The sequence below is a fragment of the Hyperolius riggenbachi genome, chromosome 2 (genome assembly GCF_040937935.1).
Source record: "Hyperolius riggenbachi isolate aHypRig1 chromosome 2, aHypRig1.pri, whole genome shotgun sequence".
NCBI classification, from domain to species: Eukaryota; Metazoa; Chordata; class Amphibia; order Anura; family Hyperoliidae; genus Hyperolius; species Hyperolius riggenbachi.
In genome coordinates, this window is record NC_090647.1 from 121,320,859 (window position 1) to 121,336,764 (window position 15,906).

The 15,906-nt window shown below is 42.9% G+C and overlaps 1 protein-coding gene across 1 annotated transcript in view; it reads right to left on the reverse strand.

Moving 5' to 3' along the window:
* Positions 1-10,914: 10,914 nt before the first annotated feature.
* The window catches only part of SLC48A1 (solute carrier family 48 member 1), a 46,377-nt gene continuing 41,385 nt past the window's right edge, over positions 10,915-15,906 (reverse strand). Inside the window, exon 3 of the mRNA XM_068267309.1 lies at positions 10,915-13,715. Coding sequence (XP_068123410.1) covers positions 13,579-13,715 — 137 coding nt within the window. The 3' untranslated portion in view covers positions 10,915-13,578. The remainder of the gene's footprint in view (positions 13,716-15,906) is intronic.

Below are 15,906 nucleotides of genomic sequence, written 5' to 3' on the forward strand. Positions count from 1 at the left end.
TCCAGAGGCACGTGCCATGGACTGTGGTGGAACAAGGGGATGGAGAGAAACAAGGAAAAGTTTTATGGAATCCAGAGCCTTCCATTACATAGTGATGTGAGTTTTGTCGCTTCTGGTTTGCTTTAAAAGCAGTTACAGACCACACTGTAATCAGCTAGCCATTAAAGTGCATTTTTATACAGAATTCAGCCCTCCAAAGCCAATTGCTCTGAGAGGATTGGATCTGCAATACACAATGTCCATGTGCTGGTACAAGTACACACCATCTGCTATGAAAAATGACTGGTTATTTTCCTTAGTTGTAATACTCATTTAACACAGACCTAAAGAGTAGCGATGAGCAGCATGATTCACAATTGCAATGCAAAATCATAATGTGACATTACAAACTATTGCAAAATTAATTTTGCATGTTTTTGCAACTATGATACACAATTTTAAAATGACTTAATTTCGTGAAAATATAGCTTGGTAACTTTCTCATGCCCATTTAGTGCATTTGTGATAAAATGTGTTTTTTCGCACCCAAACATTAGTGGATCTCTAACCTAGAACATCTGAGGCGTTGACAGTGCTCTGGAGGCCCCATGCAGTTCTGAGAGATGGCCATTAATAAATGTTATCCATGACTAAAAAATATGTACATAATATACTTTGATATGGTCATTTGATCAAAGGTGTTATGCTATATGTCCTTTCTGGATTTGTAGCGATATCAATTGACAGAGGAACAGCACTGATCTCCCCCTGATGGTCACACCAGGGTTTGGTGACATATACAGAGTCAAGCCCATACCTATTGCTGACCAGCCAACCCATAGGGACAGTGTGGACAAAGAAAAATGTGAGGTTGGTTGTTGAAGGATTACATATGAATGATTCAAGCTGGTCTGTAACACGGCCAACAATAGCTTTTGGCGAGTGCATATAGTTACTGCATGAGTCAGTCGGTGAAGGGGTTTGCCGTTTGTGTGGACACTAAAGGTGGCCACTAACAATCCAATCCTTTTCGTCCAATATTACCAAATCTATGAGTATAAGGCCCTTTTTCCACAAGCAGTTGATAGGCAGTGCAAAGCCTCTCAAACTAACAACTGCTTGCTGCTGCCTGGTAACTGCTCACTGCTGCTTGGTAACTGCTTGCTAAGCACACAGTTCAACTGCCCGTGAAAATGACCCCTTAGGCCCCCTGCACACGATTCCGTTTTTAAATCGTTTTTTAGATGCGATCGTTACTGCATGCTGCGTTTTTCTGTTGATAGCATTCAGGGAAAATCAGAATTCCACAAGAAATACAGCAGCATATTAGAATATTTACAAAGATATTGGACGTTGCTTAAACTTAATATACTTATTTAAAGTAAAGGGAACTGTAGAGCCAGGTCCAGTCCGCCCATGATGGCAAGTGAGGCAACTTCCTCAGGCAGCAGAAGTCTGGGGACAGCACCAGGCAGAAAAAGGAAGGGAAAAAGAGTGCCTGGCCAACCTATACTGGGAGCAACTGTACCTGGCTATCAACACTGGGGGCACCTATAACTGCCTACCTACCTATACTGAGGGTGTTTTTTGGGGTGGCTCACTGCAGCTATAACGTGCAGTGCAAATTGTAAGGTGCTGTGCGATTATTCCAATTGGGTGGGGGCGCATCCTGACAGGTTTGCCTCAGGCAGCAAAAAGTCTAGAACCAGCCCTGTGTAGAGCCACCTAATACCACTGCAAACATTACATAATATACAGCAATAATTAGTTATGAGAAGCGTTTTTGATGCCAAACCCATGATAATAAACAAAATGAGCATCCCGATTATTATATGTTCTGCTAGGAGTCACAGTTCCTGTGCACGTGTGTGTGGTGGACAATCAACACACTGCAATATTTGAAATAAAACCACAGGTATTTATTTAAAAAGATATGATGGTATATGAATATAGTTACAATGAAAAATCAAATATTCTACTACTGATAATTAACGGTTTAGGGCAACAAACAATGTAAATGGATAGATCTCTCTTCATTAATGATGAAGGAAAACTCGTGAAGAAGCATATGATTTGTTTGATCAGCGAATAGACTTGCACAGCTCTAATTTGCTGCGATCACATCCTGCTTTAACAGATGGGCTTCAATTCATCAAGCATTACCGGATTCGGTAATGCTGAAAACAGCTGACTTTCCGGAGCACTTAGCAAAGTGTCAATTCATCAAAGCTGTTACCGCATGAAAAGCTGAAATTACCGAGCAATGAGATAAATTACCGACTTGTGCTCAACATATGTCAGCAAATGTCAATCCATCAAGGTTACAGCATTCGCTAACACATTTACCGTCGGAACAAGCTTCAAATGCCTTCCTGTGTATGTCCTCATGATTGACAGGAGCAGGCAGCCAATAGAAACAGCCCCTGTTCTCCTGCAAGTGCCACTGATAGATCACACAGGCTTCTCTTCAGATTCCCCAGGCAGTGAGCAGAGAGAAGGGACAAAATATATTTTCCAGATGCCCTTCGGTGGTGTAACCCTTTGAGTCCCTGTTTGAAAATGCAAAGATGCTGGTGGTGAAATCAGCAAGCATGGCATTTGTAATGTCTCCAGGAAGTTCACCTACGTTGTGGCAATTAAGTAAAATGTTAAAGACTGATGGACAGATTCAGAGCAGCAGAGGCAGTATAAAAAACAGTAAATATATCAAAAGTTTACATCTAAAGGGATGTCTGGATGCCTTCTATTGTAAGGCATCTTATAACAACACAGAGACATTCCAAGTTGCTCTGCTGTTATCGAACAGCCTTTGATGAATTGAAGCCGTTGTAGTTCGGTAACTTAAAGAGGAACTCTAGTGAACATTTTACTGTTGGCAGGTGATGTCACTAGAAGTAGCTGCTGCATGGTTTTTAGCAGTTGGAAACAGCTGTAAACAGACATTTCTCACAAAAGTTCGAACTTCTCTTGTGGGAGGGGTTTCACCACAATATCAGTCATACAGCGCCCCCCTGATGGTCTGTTTGTAAAAAGGAATACATTTCTCATGTAAAAGGGGGTATCAGCTACTGATTGGGATAAAGTTCAATTTTTGGTCGGCGTTTCTCTGATGAATTAGCACAGTGAAGTGTAAAATACCGAATGCAGTATTTTAACGACTGGGATTTTGTTATCGAACAGCCTTTGATGAATTGAAGCCATCATCATAATTCAGAGACTTGTATATCTATCGCATGACTAAACTGATCACATGCTTCTCCACAAGTTCTCCTAGACATGACCATCTCTACTCTTGGTGCAGCAGGGCCAAATAGTGGCACATAGTGGAAGTGAAGTTTATCTGCTTTCCTCTTTTCAATGATGCTTCCTACCCAGGACAACTTTCCCACCACCATTGTGTGACAGCTCCAGTTACTGAGGCATTTTATGGTTATACAGAGCCCAGTGAAAAGGCTCGCCAGCATTAAAGGACAAGCAAGGCAACAAAATAAAACTATATTTACTTACCTGGGACTTCTTCCAGCCCCTAAAAGTCATGTGTGCCTCGTCACAGCTCCGGTCTTCTCCCAGGTCTTGCTTGCAGCCTCTGAAGATCGCCGGTTCCCGATGACGCCCACACATGCACAGTAGAGGCTGACCTATCTTCAGAGGCTGCCAGCAGGAACCGTAAGAAGACCGTGACTTGTAGGAGCTGGAAGAAGCCGCAGATAAGTAAAGAACGTTTTATTTTGTTGCCTCGCTTGTCCTTTAAGGAGCACCTGTAGCCTTACAAAAAAAAAAATAAAAAAATTTACATACTTACCGTATATACTCGCATACAAGCCGAATTTTTGACCCCCAAAATGGGGGTCAAAAGTTGGGGGGTCGGCTTGTATGCGAGTCTTCCCTGGTGGTCTAGTGGTGGGTGGGTGGGTGGTGGGTGGTCCGCGCCCCGCTCCCCGCTCCCCCCCGGCCGCCGCTGCTAATACCTGTTTAGGCAGCGGCCGCTTCTTAATCCGCGTTCCTCTTCTTAAGTTTCTTCTCAGAGTATCACAGCAGCGCGCCCGGCGCTGCTGCTGTGACGATGCAGGGGGCAGGAAAGAGCGGTTCCCTTGGCAACGGCGATACAGATCGCCGCTATAGGGAGCCGCGCTCTTTCCTGCACTCTACATCGTCACAGCAGCAGCGCCGGGCGCGCTGCTGTGATACTCTGAGAAGAAACTTAAGAAGAGGAACGCGGATTAGGAAGCGGCCGCTTCCTAAACAGGTAATAGCAGCAGCGGGGGGGCGGAGCACTACCTACCTATGCTGGGCACTAAACTGGGCACTATACTGGCTAAACTGGGCACTATACTGGCTAAACTGGGCACTATACTAGCTAAACTGGGCACTATACTGGCTAAACTGGGCACTATACTGGCTAAACTGGGCACTATACTGGCTAAACTGGGCACTATACTGGCTAAACTGGGCACTATACTGGCTAAACTGGGCACTTTACTAGCTAAACTGGGCACTATACTAGCTAAACTGGGCACTATACTAGCTAAACTGGGCACTATACTGGCTAAACTGGGCACTATACTGGCTAAACTGGGCACTATACTAGCTAAACTGGGCACTATACTGGCTAAACTTGGCACTATACTAACTAAACTGGGCACTTTACTAGCCATACTGGGGCACTATACTAGCTAAACTGGGCACTATACTAGCTAAACTGAGGCACTACATACCCATACTGGGCGCTATACTGGCTATACTGGGCACTATACTGGCAATACTGGGCACTTTACTAGCTATACTGGACACTACCTACCTATACTGGGCACTATACTAGCTATACTGGGACACACTGGGGGGCTGCACCAATCCAGCATTTCCTACCCCCGGCTTATATGGGGGTCAATCATTTTTCCCTGTTTTTTCAGGGAAAAGTTGGGGGGTCGGCTTATATGCGGGTCGGCTTATATGCGAGTATATACGGTACCTTAGTAAAGGGAATCCTCCCTACACCCCTCCTGTGCTGCAACCCTTTAAACAATCTTCAAAATGTAAGTTGAATACCAGTTGTGGCCGCACCCCCTTCTGTGTTTGACAGATGCCGCACTGTGCAGCTACTAATGCACTGCTTTTTTTTTCTTTTTTATGGGCACATGCAGCTCTGTGGTACTGTGCAGACGCAAACCCACCGATGTCTGCGCGGTGCAGCCGCAAAGATGAATCCCTGGCTGGCAGCAGAGGGGTCGCATTACAGTGTTGCTTGCTAATTTTCGCCTAAGTCATTTCCGCATCGAAAATCCCGTTTTCAAATTCGGCGAATTTTCGCGAAAATCTTTAGAAATATTTGCGTTTTCGACCAGCATTGAAAATTGTATGCGGACGTTTATGCGGAAAAATGTCCGCAATAATCCGCATGGGAATTCATTCTATGCGGACGCTTATGCCCTTATACGGAAAAATGTCCGCAATAATACGCAAGTAACGCGAAAATGACGAGCATTAGGTGAAAATTAACGTGAAAAAATTTGATAGAAAATTCGCCTGTCGAAACAAAATTAGGCGAAACTAATTTTTGCATTTTCGCTCATCACTGCTCTGGAGCATCCAGAGGCTTTCCTATACTGATGTAACATTTGTTTTAAGTTACAGGTTTACTTTAAGCCTGGTACACATCCAGTCTCCATTGGTTAATTTACCACTTCCTTACAGTACAACATCCAACCAGTTTTTAATATTGTGAACAGAAAAGTCGATAAGCTCTCATACTACATGGAAGTAGTAGTAAAATTGGATATTGATAAGTGTACCAACCTTGGCCAGCTATCATCAGTGATGAAAAGCTAGGATACCTATGAAGAAACATGAAGGTAAAAACTGCAACTAATGAAAAATATGAATTATTAAAGTACCAAAAACCTCATATGCACAGCTGTACACTTGGCAATATACGTCTGTTTGCAGGATTTCACATTCAGTATAAAAGAGATCAGGTTCCGTTACACGGTTATTATGAAATCGCATGAATTGTAGCTTGTTTATACAAGACTAGCGCACACTGTACAATGGTATACAAAAATCCAATATATGTCTAATGGAGTACTGGCAATATTTCACCTTCATCAATATGCAGATCTGGTTGCTGCTATAACTGCACAATTGTAGAAACATAAACAATGATGGATTGGATGCCCACATTGGAGGTGATCAGGTAGGACTGTCTGTGTCACTCTCCCCCTGTGCATTGACTCCGATGAGAGGATGAATGAGGAGCCAACCACTAGGGGTCAGCTGTGAACAGAAACAGGCAGATTCATTTACGGCGCTCATCTCTGCACTACCCCATAAAGTAAATCTGGTAGTTTTAAAAGTCTAAACTTACCTGGGGGGAGGGAAGCCTCTGGATTCTACAGAGGCTTTTCTCATCCCTCCATTCCAGTGCTGGGTCCTATAGAACTTCGCCCACAGCGAAGGGGGGGGGGGGGGGGGGGGGAGGAGGGCCACAGGGAATACTTCTGGAAAAAGGAGTGCATAATAAGGTTATTGACAGGGCTGGAAAACTAATTTTAAGATTTTGCCATAAAATCCTTAAAACACACAAACCAGTATCCGGCTCTACCTCCTGGATCGTCCACAATTCGTCCCGGAGTCCTCCGGTTCACTGGCGCACCCGTGGCTGGGAGCTTTCTTCACCTGTGCAGTAGTACTGCGTAGGCGCTGAGTGCTCGTGGCAATGGGAGCGCAATGGAGGAGCGCACACCACCGGACTGTGCCTACACCAACTGGAGGACTTCCTGGGGCGAACTGCGGACAATACAGGAGGTCAGAGGAGGATGGCGAGGGAGCGATCAGCCTGGAGGAAGCCCCAGGTATGTAACACTTTTTTCTCTCCCGTCTCAGGTACCCTTTAAAAGGACAACTGTAGCGAGGTATGTGGAGGCTGCCATATTTATTTCTTTTTAAGCAATACAGTTGCCTGGCTATCCTGCACCTATCGCTGCAGGGAGAGTTTGGGCCTGCACCTATCGCTGCAGGGAGAGTTTGGGCCTGCACCTATCGCTGCAGGGAGAGTTTGGGCCTGCACCTATCGCTGCAGGGAGAGTTTGGGCCTGCACCTATCGCTGCAGGGAGAGTTTGGGCCTGCACCTATCGCTGCAGGGAGAGTTTGGGCCTGCACCTATCACTGCAGGGAGAGTTTGGGCCTGCATCTATCGCTGCAGGGAGAGTTTGGGCCTGCATCTATCGCTGCAGGGAGAGTTTGGGCCTGCATCTATCGCTGCAGGGAGAGTTTGGGCCTGCATCTATCGCTGCAGGGAGAGTTTGAGCCTGCACCTATCGCTGCAGGGAGAGTTTGGGCCTGCATCTATCGCTGCAGGGAGAGTTTGGGCCAGCAAATATTGCTGCAGTGCACTACTGCTCAATGACCCCAGCGACATTATTCCGCATCAGTACCAATACTGACACATTATTAAATACATAACAACCATGCTCCTTCACAATTCTTAGCACTTTGACATTTCCCAACTAGAAAAATGACAAAAATGGAAATAAATATGCAAGTTTTACACTGTTACTTAAAGCAAACCTGAACTGAAAATAAACTGATGAGAAACCATTTTATCTACCTTCCTACTCCTAAAAATGACTTTCTTTCAGAATCCCAGTTTTATGTTCTGTGTAAAAGCTGAAAAAGAAGGTTTCCTGTTTTGTTTCAGCTGAATGATAGTCTTTTCCACAGTCTGACACAGTTCAGAGCAACAATCTATAGACTATTGACCAGGCATATGCGGCAGAGTGCCAGCTATTGGACAATCCAATTGCCATCCAGCTACTCTAAACGCTGTAGATAAACTCGGAAACTGGATAATAGCTATGGAGGAAGACATGTCCAAGTATCTCCAGGAGAAACAGCAGAGCAGTTCATGTTTTTCTCCAACATATAAGCATTACGGGAGTCCCATGTCTGAAGCTCTTTCACAAGGCAGCTTCTGCAGCCACCAGAAGATATAAGCCTGGTGCCTACTCCTAAGGGATTAGAATGTGTACTTTTCCTCCCCATCTGCTCTACAGCTTTCTGAATCACAGGTAAATTCACTCTGGTGTTGAATGTATAATGGAAATTCAAATACATCAATGAGAGAAAACAATGAACATGCATGGGCAAGTCTCTTCAATCATCAACTTCGCACTGTGTCACAGGACATGGAGGAGCTGTCAGGAAAAGCAAGTTCTATGGATGCTTCTCCTGTAGGCTTTCCGCTTAATTTTTTTTTGTTATTACTATTTTCAGATTTACTGTTAGCCACACCTGGGCTACTCTGGTAAGATGTAAATCCATAGAATTTTTACAGGATAGAATATTAGCCAGAAAACAGCACTTCCTCCCATTGTAAACTGAAACCATCCAAATAACTTTTTCATCGTGCGTAGTGGTCCATAACCAAAGCCCAGATGCAGTTAGTATTTACCATAATCTTTAAGATAGTTCGGGAAGGGCTAGAAGCTTCACTGGAATTTTTAATGTTTTTCAACCATCACTATGGTTTCTTTGGCAGTCTACACTTGGGCAAAAGAGTAAAAAAAATAAAAACACCCCCCCCCCCCCCCCCCCCAAAAAAAAAAAACAACAACAACAACACAACATTTCCCACACCTTAAAAAAAGTAAAAGGTTTTCTCGGCTCAACAGACTAACCTAATTTCAACAGATGGTCAGTGGGATGCAAATTAATCCAGATTGTATGCAGATTTTCATGCAACTTGAATCAACCAAAATCAACAGTAAGTGCATGTGATTGGCTTAAGGTAGCTATACATCTAGCAATTCTGATTCAATCGACAAAGCAATCGACTAGTGACCCACACACTACAAACAATATCCTATGCTCTTCACCTTCACATTCGAGACTTGTTTTGTCTCCATGCTCCGAATGCAAAAATTGATTCAGAGTCACTTTTCATCGATTGGGAATTCTGGAACACACTGGATTATATAAAATGATCTAATTTAATGGTCGATCGTACAGCCAAAATCGCTAGATTTATGGCCCCCTTTAGCTCCAAGCTGCATATCATTTGCATTAGATTGGCAAGCAAGCAAGAGTTTTTGTAATGCATAACATTGACCATCTCTACTCATTTCCTGCCTGGATACAGATGTGTAAAGTTCTCAGTCTAGCTACAAAGTCATACGCAAGAAAGTAATTAGCCCTAAAGAAGGTCCTTCTTAAAATCAATGTAAACACCCATTAAAAAAAAAAAAAAACACAACACCCAACAAACAGATACTCACCTATTGAGAGGGAAGCTCTGGGTGTTATAGAGCCTTACTGTTACTCTCCTGGTCCCCTCGTTCCAGCACCGTCACCCCCATTAGCAGTATTTGACCGAGCACTCAGACTCCCTAAGACTTCCGAAGCACCTGCAGCGGCAGACTGGAGCAAGGGGACCATGAGGGGAGCGGAAAGACACTATAGGACCCAAAGCTTTCCTTCTCCTTAGGTAAGTATCTGTTTTATTTTTTTGAATTTACATAGGCTTTAAATTAGCCAAAACTTAAGTTTTGCTTGAAGTTGAGTTTTCACTGTATGCTTTCAGAGATCAGTTCACATATGCACATTATATGATTTAAATATGTACTGCAATGTACATAGAAGCTGATGCTTGCAAGGGAGCCTACAAAGAAATGCCTGCTGTGCACATAACCCTACATACAGAATTCAGGTTAAATGATCAGGATCCGGGGTACTGAGGTAACAATGGACATTATAATACTCACACCCATATTTTGGCAAGCCTAAGGGACCTTTTCTGCAGAAAATCATGATCAAGATTACAAACACGTGTAACAGACATTCTCCTACTTTATGCCCCGTGTTTTTTTTCCAAGAATTTCTGCATAATTTCCATGCAAACTTTAGATTTCATGATGTGATGCCATTTACATGTTTCAAAAAAAAAAAAAAAAAAAAAAGCGAAAACAGGGAAATCACAAGAACACCACACAGCACCAGGTTCAGTATGCACTTCTCTTGTGCTCCCATTTACTTTAACACAAACGCAGAAAATGCAACATGTACTACAATTGGGTTTGAGGAAAAATTGGGCATAAGGATTTCAGTTATCTAGTGTGTGCTCTTGTGGTAGACAAATTGTGTGTAATCTGAGTGGTTGAATCAAAGTATGGCAAGTGGAAAAGTGCCCCAACTGGTTCATATGGACCTGAAACTTGGGAGTATTAGTTCACAGTGGGAGCAGATCAAGTAGCCACCAAAACCACCACTCCTGTGGGCCGCACTGGCCCACATTCATGACCTCTGGGTCACGACGCTGGAATGAGAGGGTCCACCAGTCACAGCATGCAGGGAGGCGGGGGAGCGGCAAGGGGAGCGGCCAGGGAGAGAGCTGCCCAATGGCATCACTGGAAAGCCTGCAGGAACACCCCTAGCGTGCGTTTTGAACAGGAAATCCCTCTCTTCTACCCTCCAAAATACTGGCAAATATTGGGGGCTATAGTGCGGCTATAGGGAGGGGGGGGGGGGGGGGCAGAGAGCGGCGGTGTGGGGACACAGAGGCATGTCATGAGGCAGAGAATATGCCACTGTGTCCCATCTGCTCCCCCCCCCCCCCACCGCCTCGGGTTATCTTTAACAGCAGGAATGCAACAGAATGTGAAATGGGTGCTGCTCGCTGCGTTCCATACAGTGAAGCGTTCAATGACAAATCTGCTTCACTGCTGTTAACACACTCGGTTTCTGGTAACGCGCTGCATGCCGCGTCACACTGTAAACCGCGCGAACCGGTAGGTGGTGCATTGCAGTGCCGCATTACAATGTAACCATTACGCCGCAATGCACCACTGTGAACCCAGCCTAAATGTCAGAAAGTGATTGCCATCATCAACATCCTCAGTCCTACCACACCAAAGAGCACCAGTTCACACACATAAATATACACATTGTATCGCTTCATGATAAATTGGTAGCCCCAGTTCCTCACTGAATTTATTCTAGACATAATGCTAGAAAAGGCAGTACAAACACACTGAAAAGAAAAGCAAGTTATTCAATTGTTCTATGTACAATTAACAAGGAAAAAAGATCTGTTGTGATCTGATGTTCATTATTTAAAATGAAATAAAATCAGTGCAAATAAAAAAAGCAATGCAAGCATACTCTGGTTTAAATGGGATTACATACATAATTACAAATGTAATCAAAAGGCTGTACAATAAAATGGTACAAAACGCTAGTAACTTCCTTGTAGTGACACATAGGATTCCCTTCCTTTTCCCATATGTAAATAGCAGCAAAATATCATGCTACAATTCATGCAAGCGCCATGGCAGATATAATGCAATTCAAAATTAAGCCAAGTTAGTTGTGGAAAAATCCTGAACTTGCCACCAGAAAGAGGTGTTGTCAGAAAAGGGGTCTATGCTTGTATGAAACTGAGAAATACAGGCTTAATTTTTAATGGGGATAAAAAACAAAAAATAAATAAAAAAAAATATGGAGAATTCCCCCTTTGATTTCTTTTTTCTTTATATGCCAATTTGCATGGCTGCGTTCCTGATCTTTTTAAAACAAGGAGCACAGCATAGTTATTTGTGTGCTTGGCACCGTACATACACGTGTCTATTTCATCATGCTATGTGTCACCTCGTATATCCTTTAAGTAGTTGCCGACCGCTCCACGACAACTAGCGTGAATGCGGCGGCAGCCCCAGGACCGCTCAATGCCAACCGGCGTGCTGTCCTGGGACGGGATTTTGCAGGAGATTGTGTACACCGATGCACGCACATCTCCGCTTGAATGCTGTCATCAGTCTCCCATCGGTGATCGCCGATAGGAGACTGTTAGACGGCGAAACTGCCATCTAACTGCGATCTTCGTCAGTGCTGTACTGGGGACAGCTGTGTGACACGGGTGTCCCCATGGGAGGCACAAAACGATCCCTGCGAAGGGGTTCGCAGGGGGAGGGCAGGATATAAAAATAATTAAAAAGAGCCTGGTCACTAGAGGGGTGTAAGCCTACGGTCCTGAAGTGGTTAAACTGAAAACAACAATATGATACTCCAGGGAGGTTGTCATAAGTTTATCATTTTCAGATCAGGTTTGCATTGAAGGTTAACTAAAAACTGAAATGATGAGATAAACATGGGTACATGTAGTACCAAGCCTACAAAGAACTTGCCCTTGTTCACATTTTACTTTTGCTCTGCAAGAGTTATATATGCAAATAAGGCAGCTGAATTCAGCCCCAACTCTCCTGAAGAGTAGACAGAAGCCAAAACACTTATCTGGCTGAGCAAAAAATCCCTGATAGCACCAGAGTGTCAAGAATCTTTAAGCTAATTATTTATTTTTTCTGAGAGCTGAATGAATCAAATTTTACATCACTCTAACATGGCTGCACAGTTCAGAAAGCAAATTTAGCCCCTAAAAGTGTCAATAAGAATATGAAACACAGTAAGTTCTAAATACCATTGCTACCACAGGTACAATAAATTATCTCTCGAAATTATTTTCAGTTAAGGTTTGCTTCAAGTCACTCAACTGGAACAAGCACGCAGCCAATGATGTCAGCACGGCTAAACTGCATACTTGTTCAGGGCTAATGAATTGGGGGTATTGAGAGGCACAGAATCAGCCAGGCAGGCAGCAATTTCAAATGGGAGTCAGTCATGGCCCATCCAATATTGTTATCTGTAGAGCATGCTGTATTCTCCTCAATTTCTTTTCTTTGCTATCAAAAATCTGTCAAAAAATAATTTAAAAAAAAAAAACAAACAAAAAAACACACCATCCAGCACACATTCCTTCATTCTTATCCATTTCTTTCTTCTGTTCTAACAACAGCTTAGACTCTTGATATTTGCACAGTTCATTGTCTTGGGTTTCTCAGATTGCACTTCAAAATTTCTTCAAATAAGAAAAATGTACAATTTTTGTGCAATAATTTAAACATTGCTACATTATTTACACACTTTAATGTAAATACTGCAGGACTTACCGCCTGCGTTCACTTCTGTTGAGAAGCCATTTTGTTAAAAAGACGTGGGCTTTGTGAAAAATAAAATCTTCGATGCACGTGTGTGCATAGAAAACACGTAAAAAACAAAACAAAATAAAGAACATTGAAAATAATGCGTATAAACAAGGAATAAACCGTTAAAAACCGAAACAGACATCTAGTAATACCAGCTGATGAGCCAATCAGGGATATTGTATAAAAAATGAGCCCTATGTGCTAAAAGACCTTTTCAAGGTAGGTCCACTCAGGTAATGCAGAGATAAAGTGACTGTGCTGATTACGCTTTGTACGACAGGAGCTGTGTGTTACGCGACCGGTATAATGCTTAGCAAATCTCAGAATCAAAGATTAAAAAGAAAAAAAATGATAGTTAATATTTAAAAAAAGTTATAGCTCATAATAAGAGGATCTGGAGAGCCGTGGTAAAATGAGAATGAGTGTGATGTACGTCTTCCCCGATGCTCCGTCCTTTACATCTGCTTTCCTTCAGCTGCTGTCACTCTATAGGTGGGTGACAGGCAGGGAGCTGGTATGTGTTTAGAGACAATTAAAAAGATTCACTTTCAGTCATGAGGAATCTGTTGATCAGAAGTCACTGAGGATGCTGATATCAGCAAACTCCTTCCTGTAACGGAAAGAGTAGAGGCCCAGCAGGAAAGCCCACTTCATGGTCATGAAGCTCCACACACAGGATAAGTATAAACTCTTTGGGTCAGTGATTGCTGCATAGAGAGAGAAAGCAAACGGTTATCAGTTGAGGTAAAGAATGCAAAAAGGTCTAAATACATTTTATAATAGACAAGGTTATAGCATATTTTTGAAGTACTGCAGCTCAGATCTGCACAATATATTTAAAATATTGGCAAGTGCTCGCATCCTCACACTAACCTATCCTCTCGATACCTAACACTAACCTCCCCTTCTCCGCTAACAAACGCTAACCTCCCCTCTACCTAACATTAACTTCCCCTTTCCTCAAGGTGGCCACTATTGATCCAATCTTTTTCATCCAATTTTACCAAATCTATGTAGTATAAGGGTAAATTGAGTGAATATATTAAATGGAAAAATTTAGGCAGTTCCCTTGTATTTACTGTACATAGCTTGGTAAGATTGCCTAGCGCTAACCTCCCCTCTCTATACCCAATACCAACCTTCCCTTTCCATGCCCAATACCAACCTCCCCCTCTCCTGCACCTAACGCTAACCTCTCCTCTACTCTTCCTAACATTAACTTCCCCCTCTCTATGCCCGACACTAACCTTCCCCTATCCATTCCTAAAGGGGCCCATACATTTCAGCCATCGATCGACTGTATGGAATCAATCGATCGAAATTCGATTCTATCAAATCTATAGATCGATTTGCGGCCGATTTCAATCAATTTGACAGGATGGAAAATCTAGGTCGGTCTGCTGCTGGCAGCAGATTGATGGCCCATAGAGTAGCATTGGATCTAATGGTCCAATAACGCATTTAGATAGATTTCCAATGGATTTCATTCTGAAATCTATTGTAAATCTGTTCCTAGTGTTTGGCACACATCAGATAGATTCCTGTCAGATTCGACTTGACAGGCATCTGACAGAAATCGATCTGATGATCGAATCTGCTGCAAATCTATAAGTGTATGGCTGCCTTAACACGAACTTCCCCTTAACTCTAACAATAACCTCCCCTCTCCCTATCATCAACCTCCTTTTACATGCCCAACATTAACCGCCCTCTCTCCTCCACCTAACGCTAACCTCTCCCATCCTCTTCCTAACACTAACCTCTCCCCCTTCCTAACACTAACTTTCCCTTTTCCCTTCCTAACACTAACTTCCCCTTAAAGTGGATCCGAGATGAACTTTTATTCATTGCATAATTGTGTTCCTTACATATACTTTATAGGGCATTCCTCAAGCCAAACACTTTTTTTGTTTGTTTTAATACTCTAATTCCCTATAAACTAAACAAGCCTCGCCCACAGCTTCTCCAAAATACCAAGGCGCTTAGACCCATGTAGCAAGGGCTTATGGGAGCTCAGTCTGGGAAGGAGGAGGTTACTAGCCAGATATTTCAGAGGCAGAGGGGAGGGGGAGTGCATTTTTCACAGGCTGAGGGTGGAGATGCAGTTGCAGATTACCTGTGTAATGACGACAAACAGAACATGGGCTGCTCTCATTGTATCAGAGGAAGAAATCATAATATACTGTTAAAGCTGTTTGCAGCTAGATTTGTTGTGTAAACTATCTAAATTTAGATAAGATATATAGACAAGTTACTTGTTATAGTTAGTTTTTATCTCGGATCCGCTTTAACTCTTAACACCAAGCAATTTCCATAAGATCAACGGGTCGAAATGATCATTTTCATCAGGCCCAATCAGGTTTCCGATTGCTTCTGCGCAAAAACGATCGGCTAAGCAAGAACACTCGATTTCTTATGGAAACTATGGCACTTTTTTATTCATTTCAATAGTATTTATTGAAAAGTCGGTTTCTCCTGGTAAGTTGTCACCATCTCATGTGTCATGTGATACTGGAGATGGGCTCAGTGGACATTGGTCTAATGACAGTTGGTCAATGGAAGCAGCTTTGTGAGGGAGAAAAAGGCAGGCACAATTGAAAATTAAGGTCTAAAGGTGCCCATTAATGGTACAATTTTTTCACCAAATGCTCGAACTGTCGAAAAAATTCGCCATTTATGAAGGCAATCGATAGTGAATGATTCTTTGGTCGATTGCTTTATAGGATAAAATCGATCCGAAAGTTGGAAAATATGATCAAATTTGAAGAAAGAATCATTCAGTAAATGTGAACATTCGATAATTGCCTTTAGATTACTTACGATCATTCAAATCGCATCGAAAGATCACTTTTAGTGAAAAATTGTACAGTTAATGGGCATCTTTAGACCCACTCCATA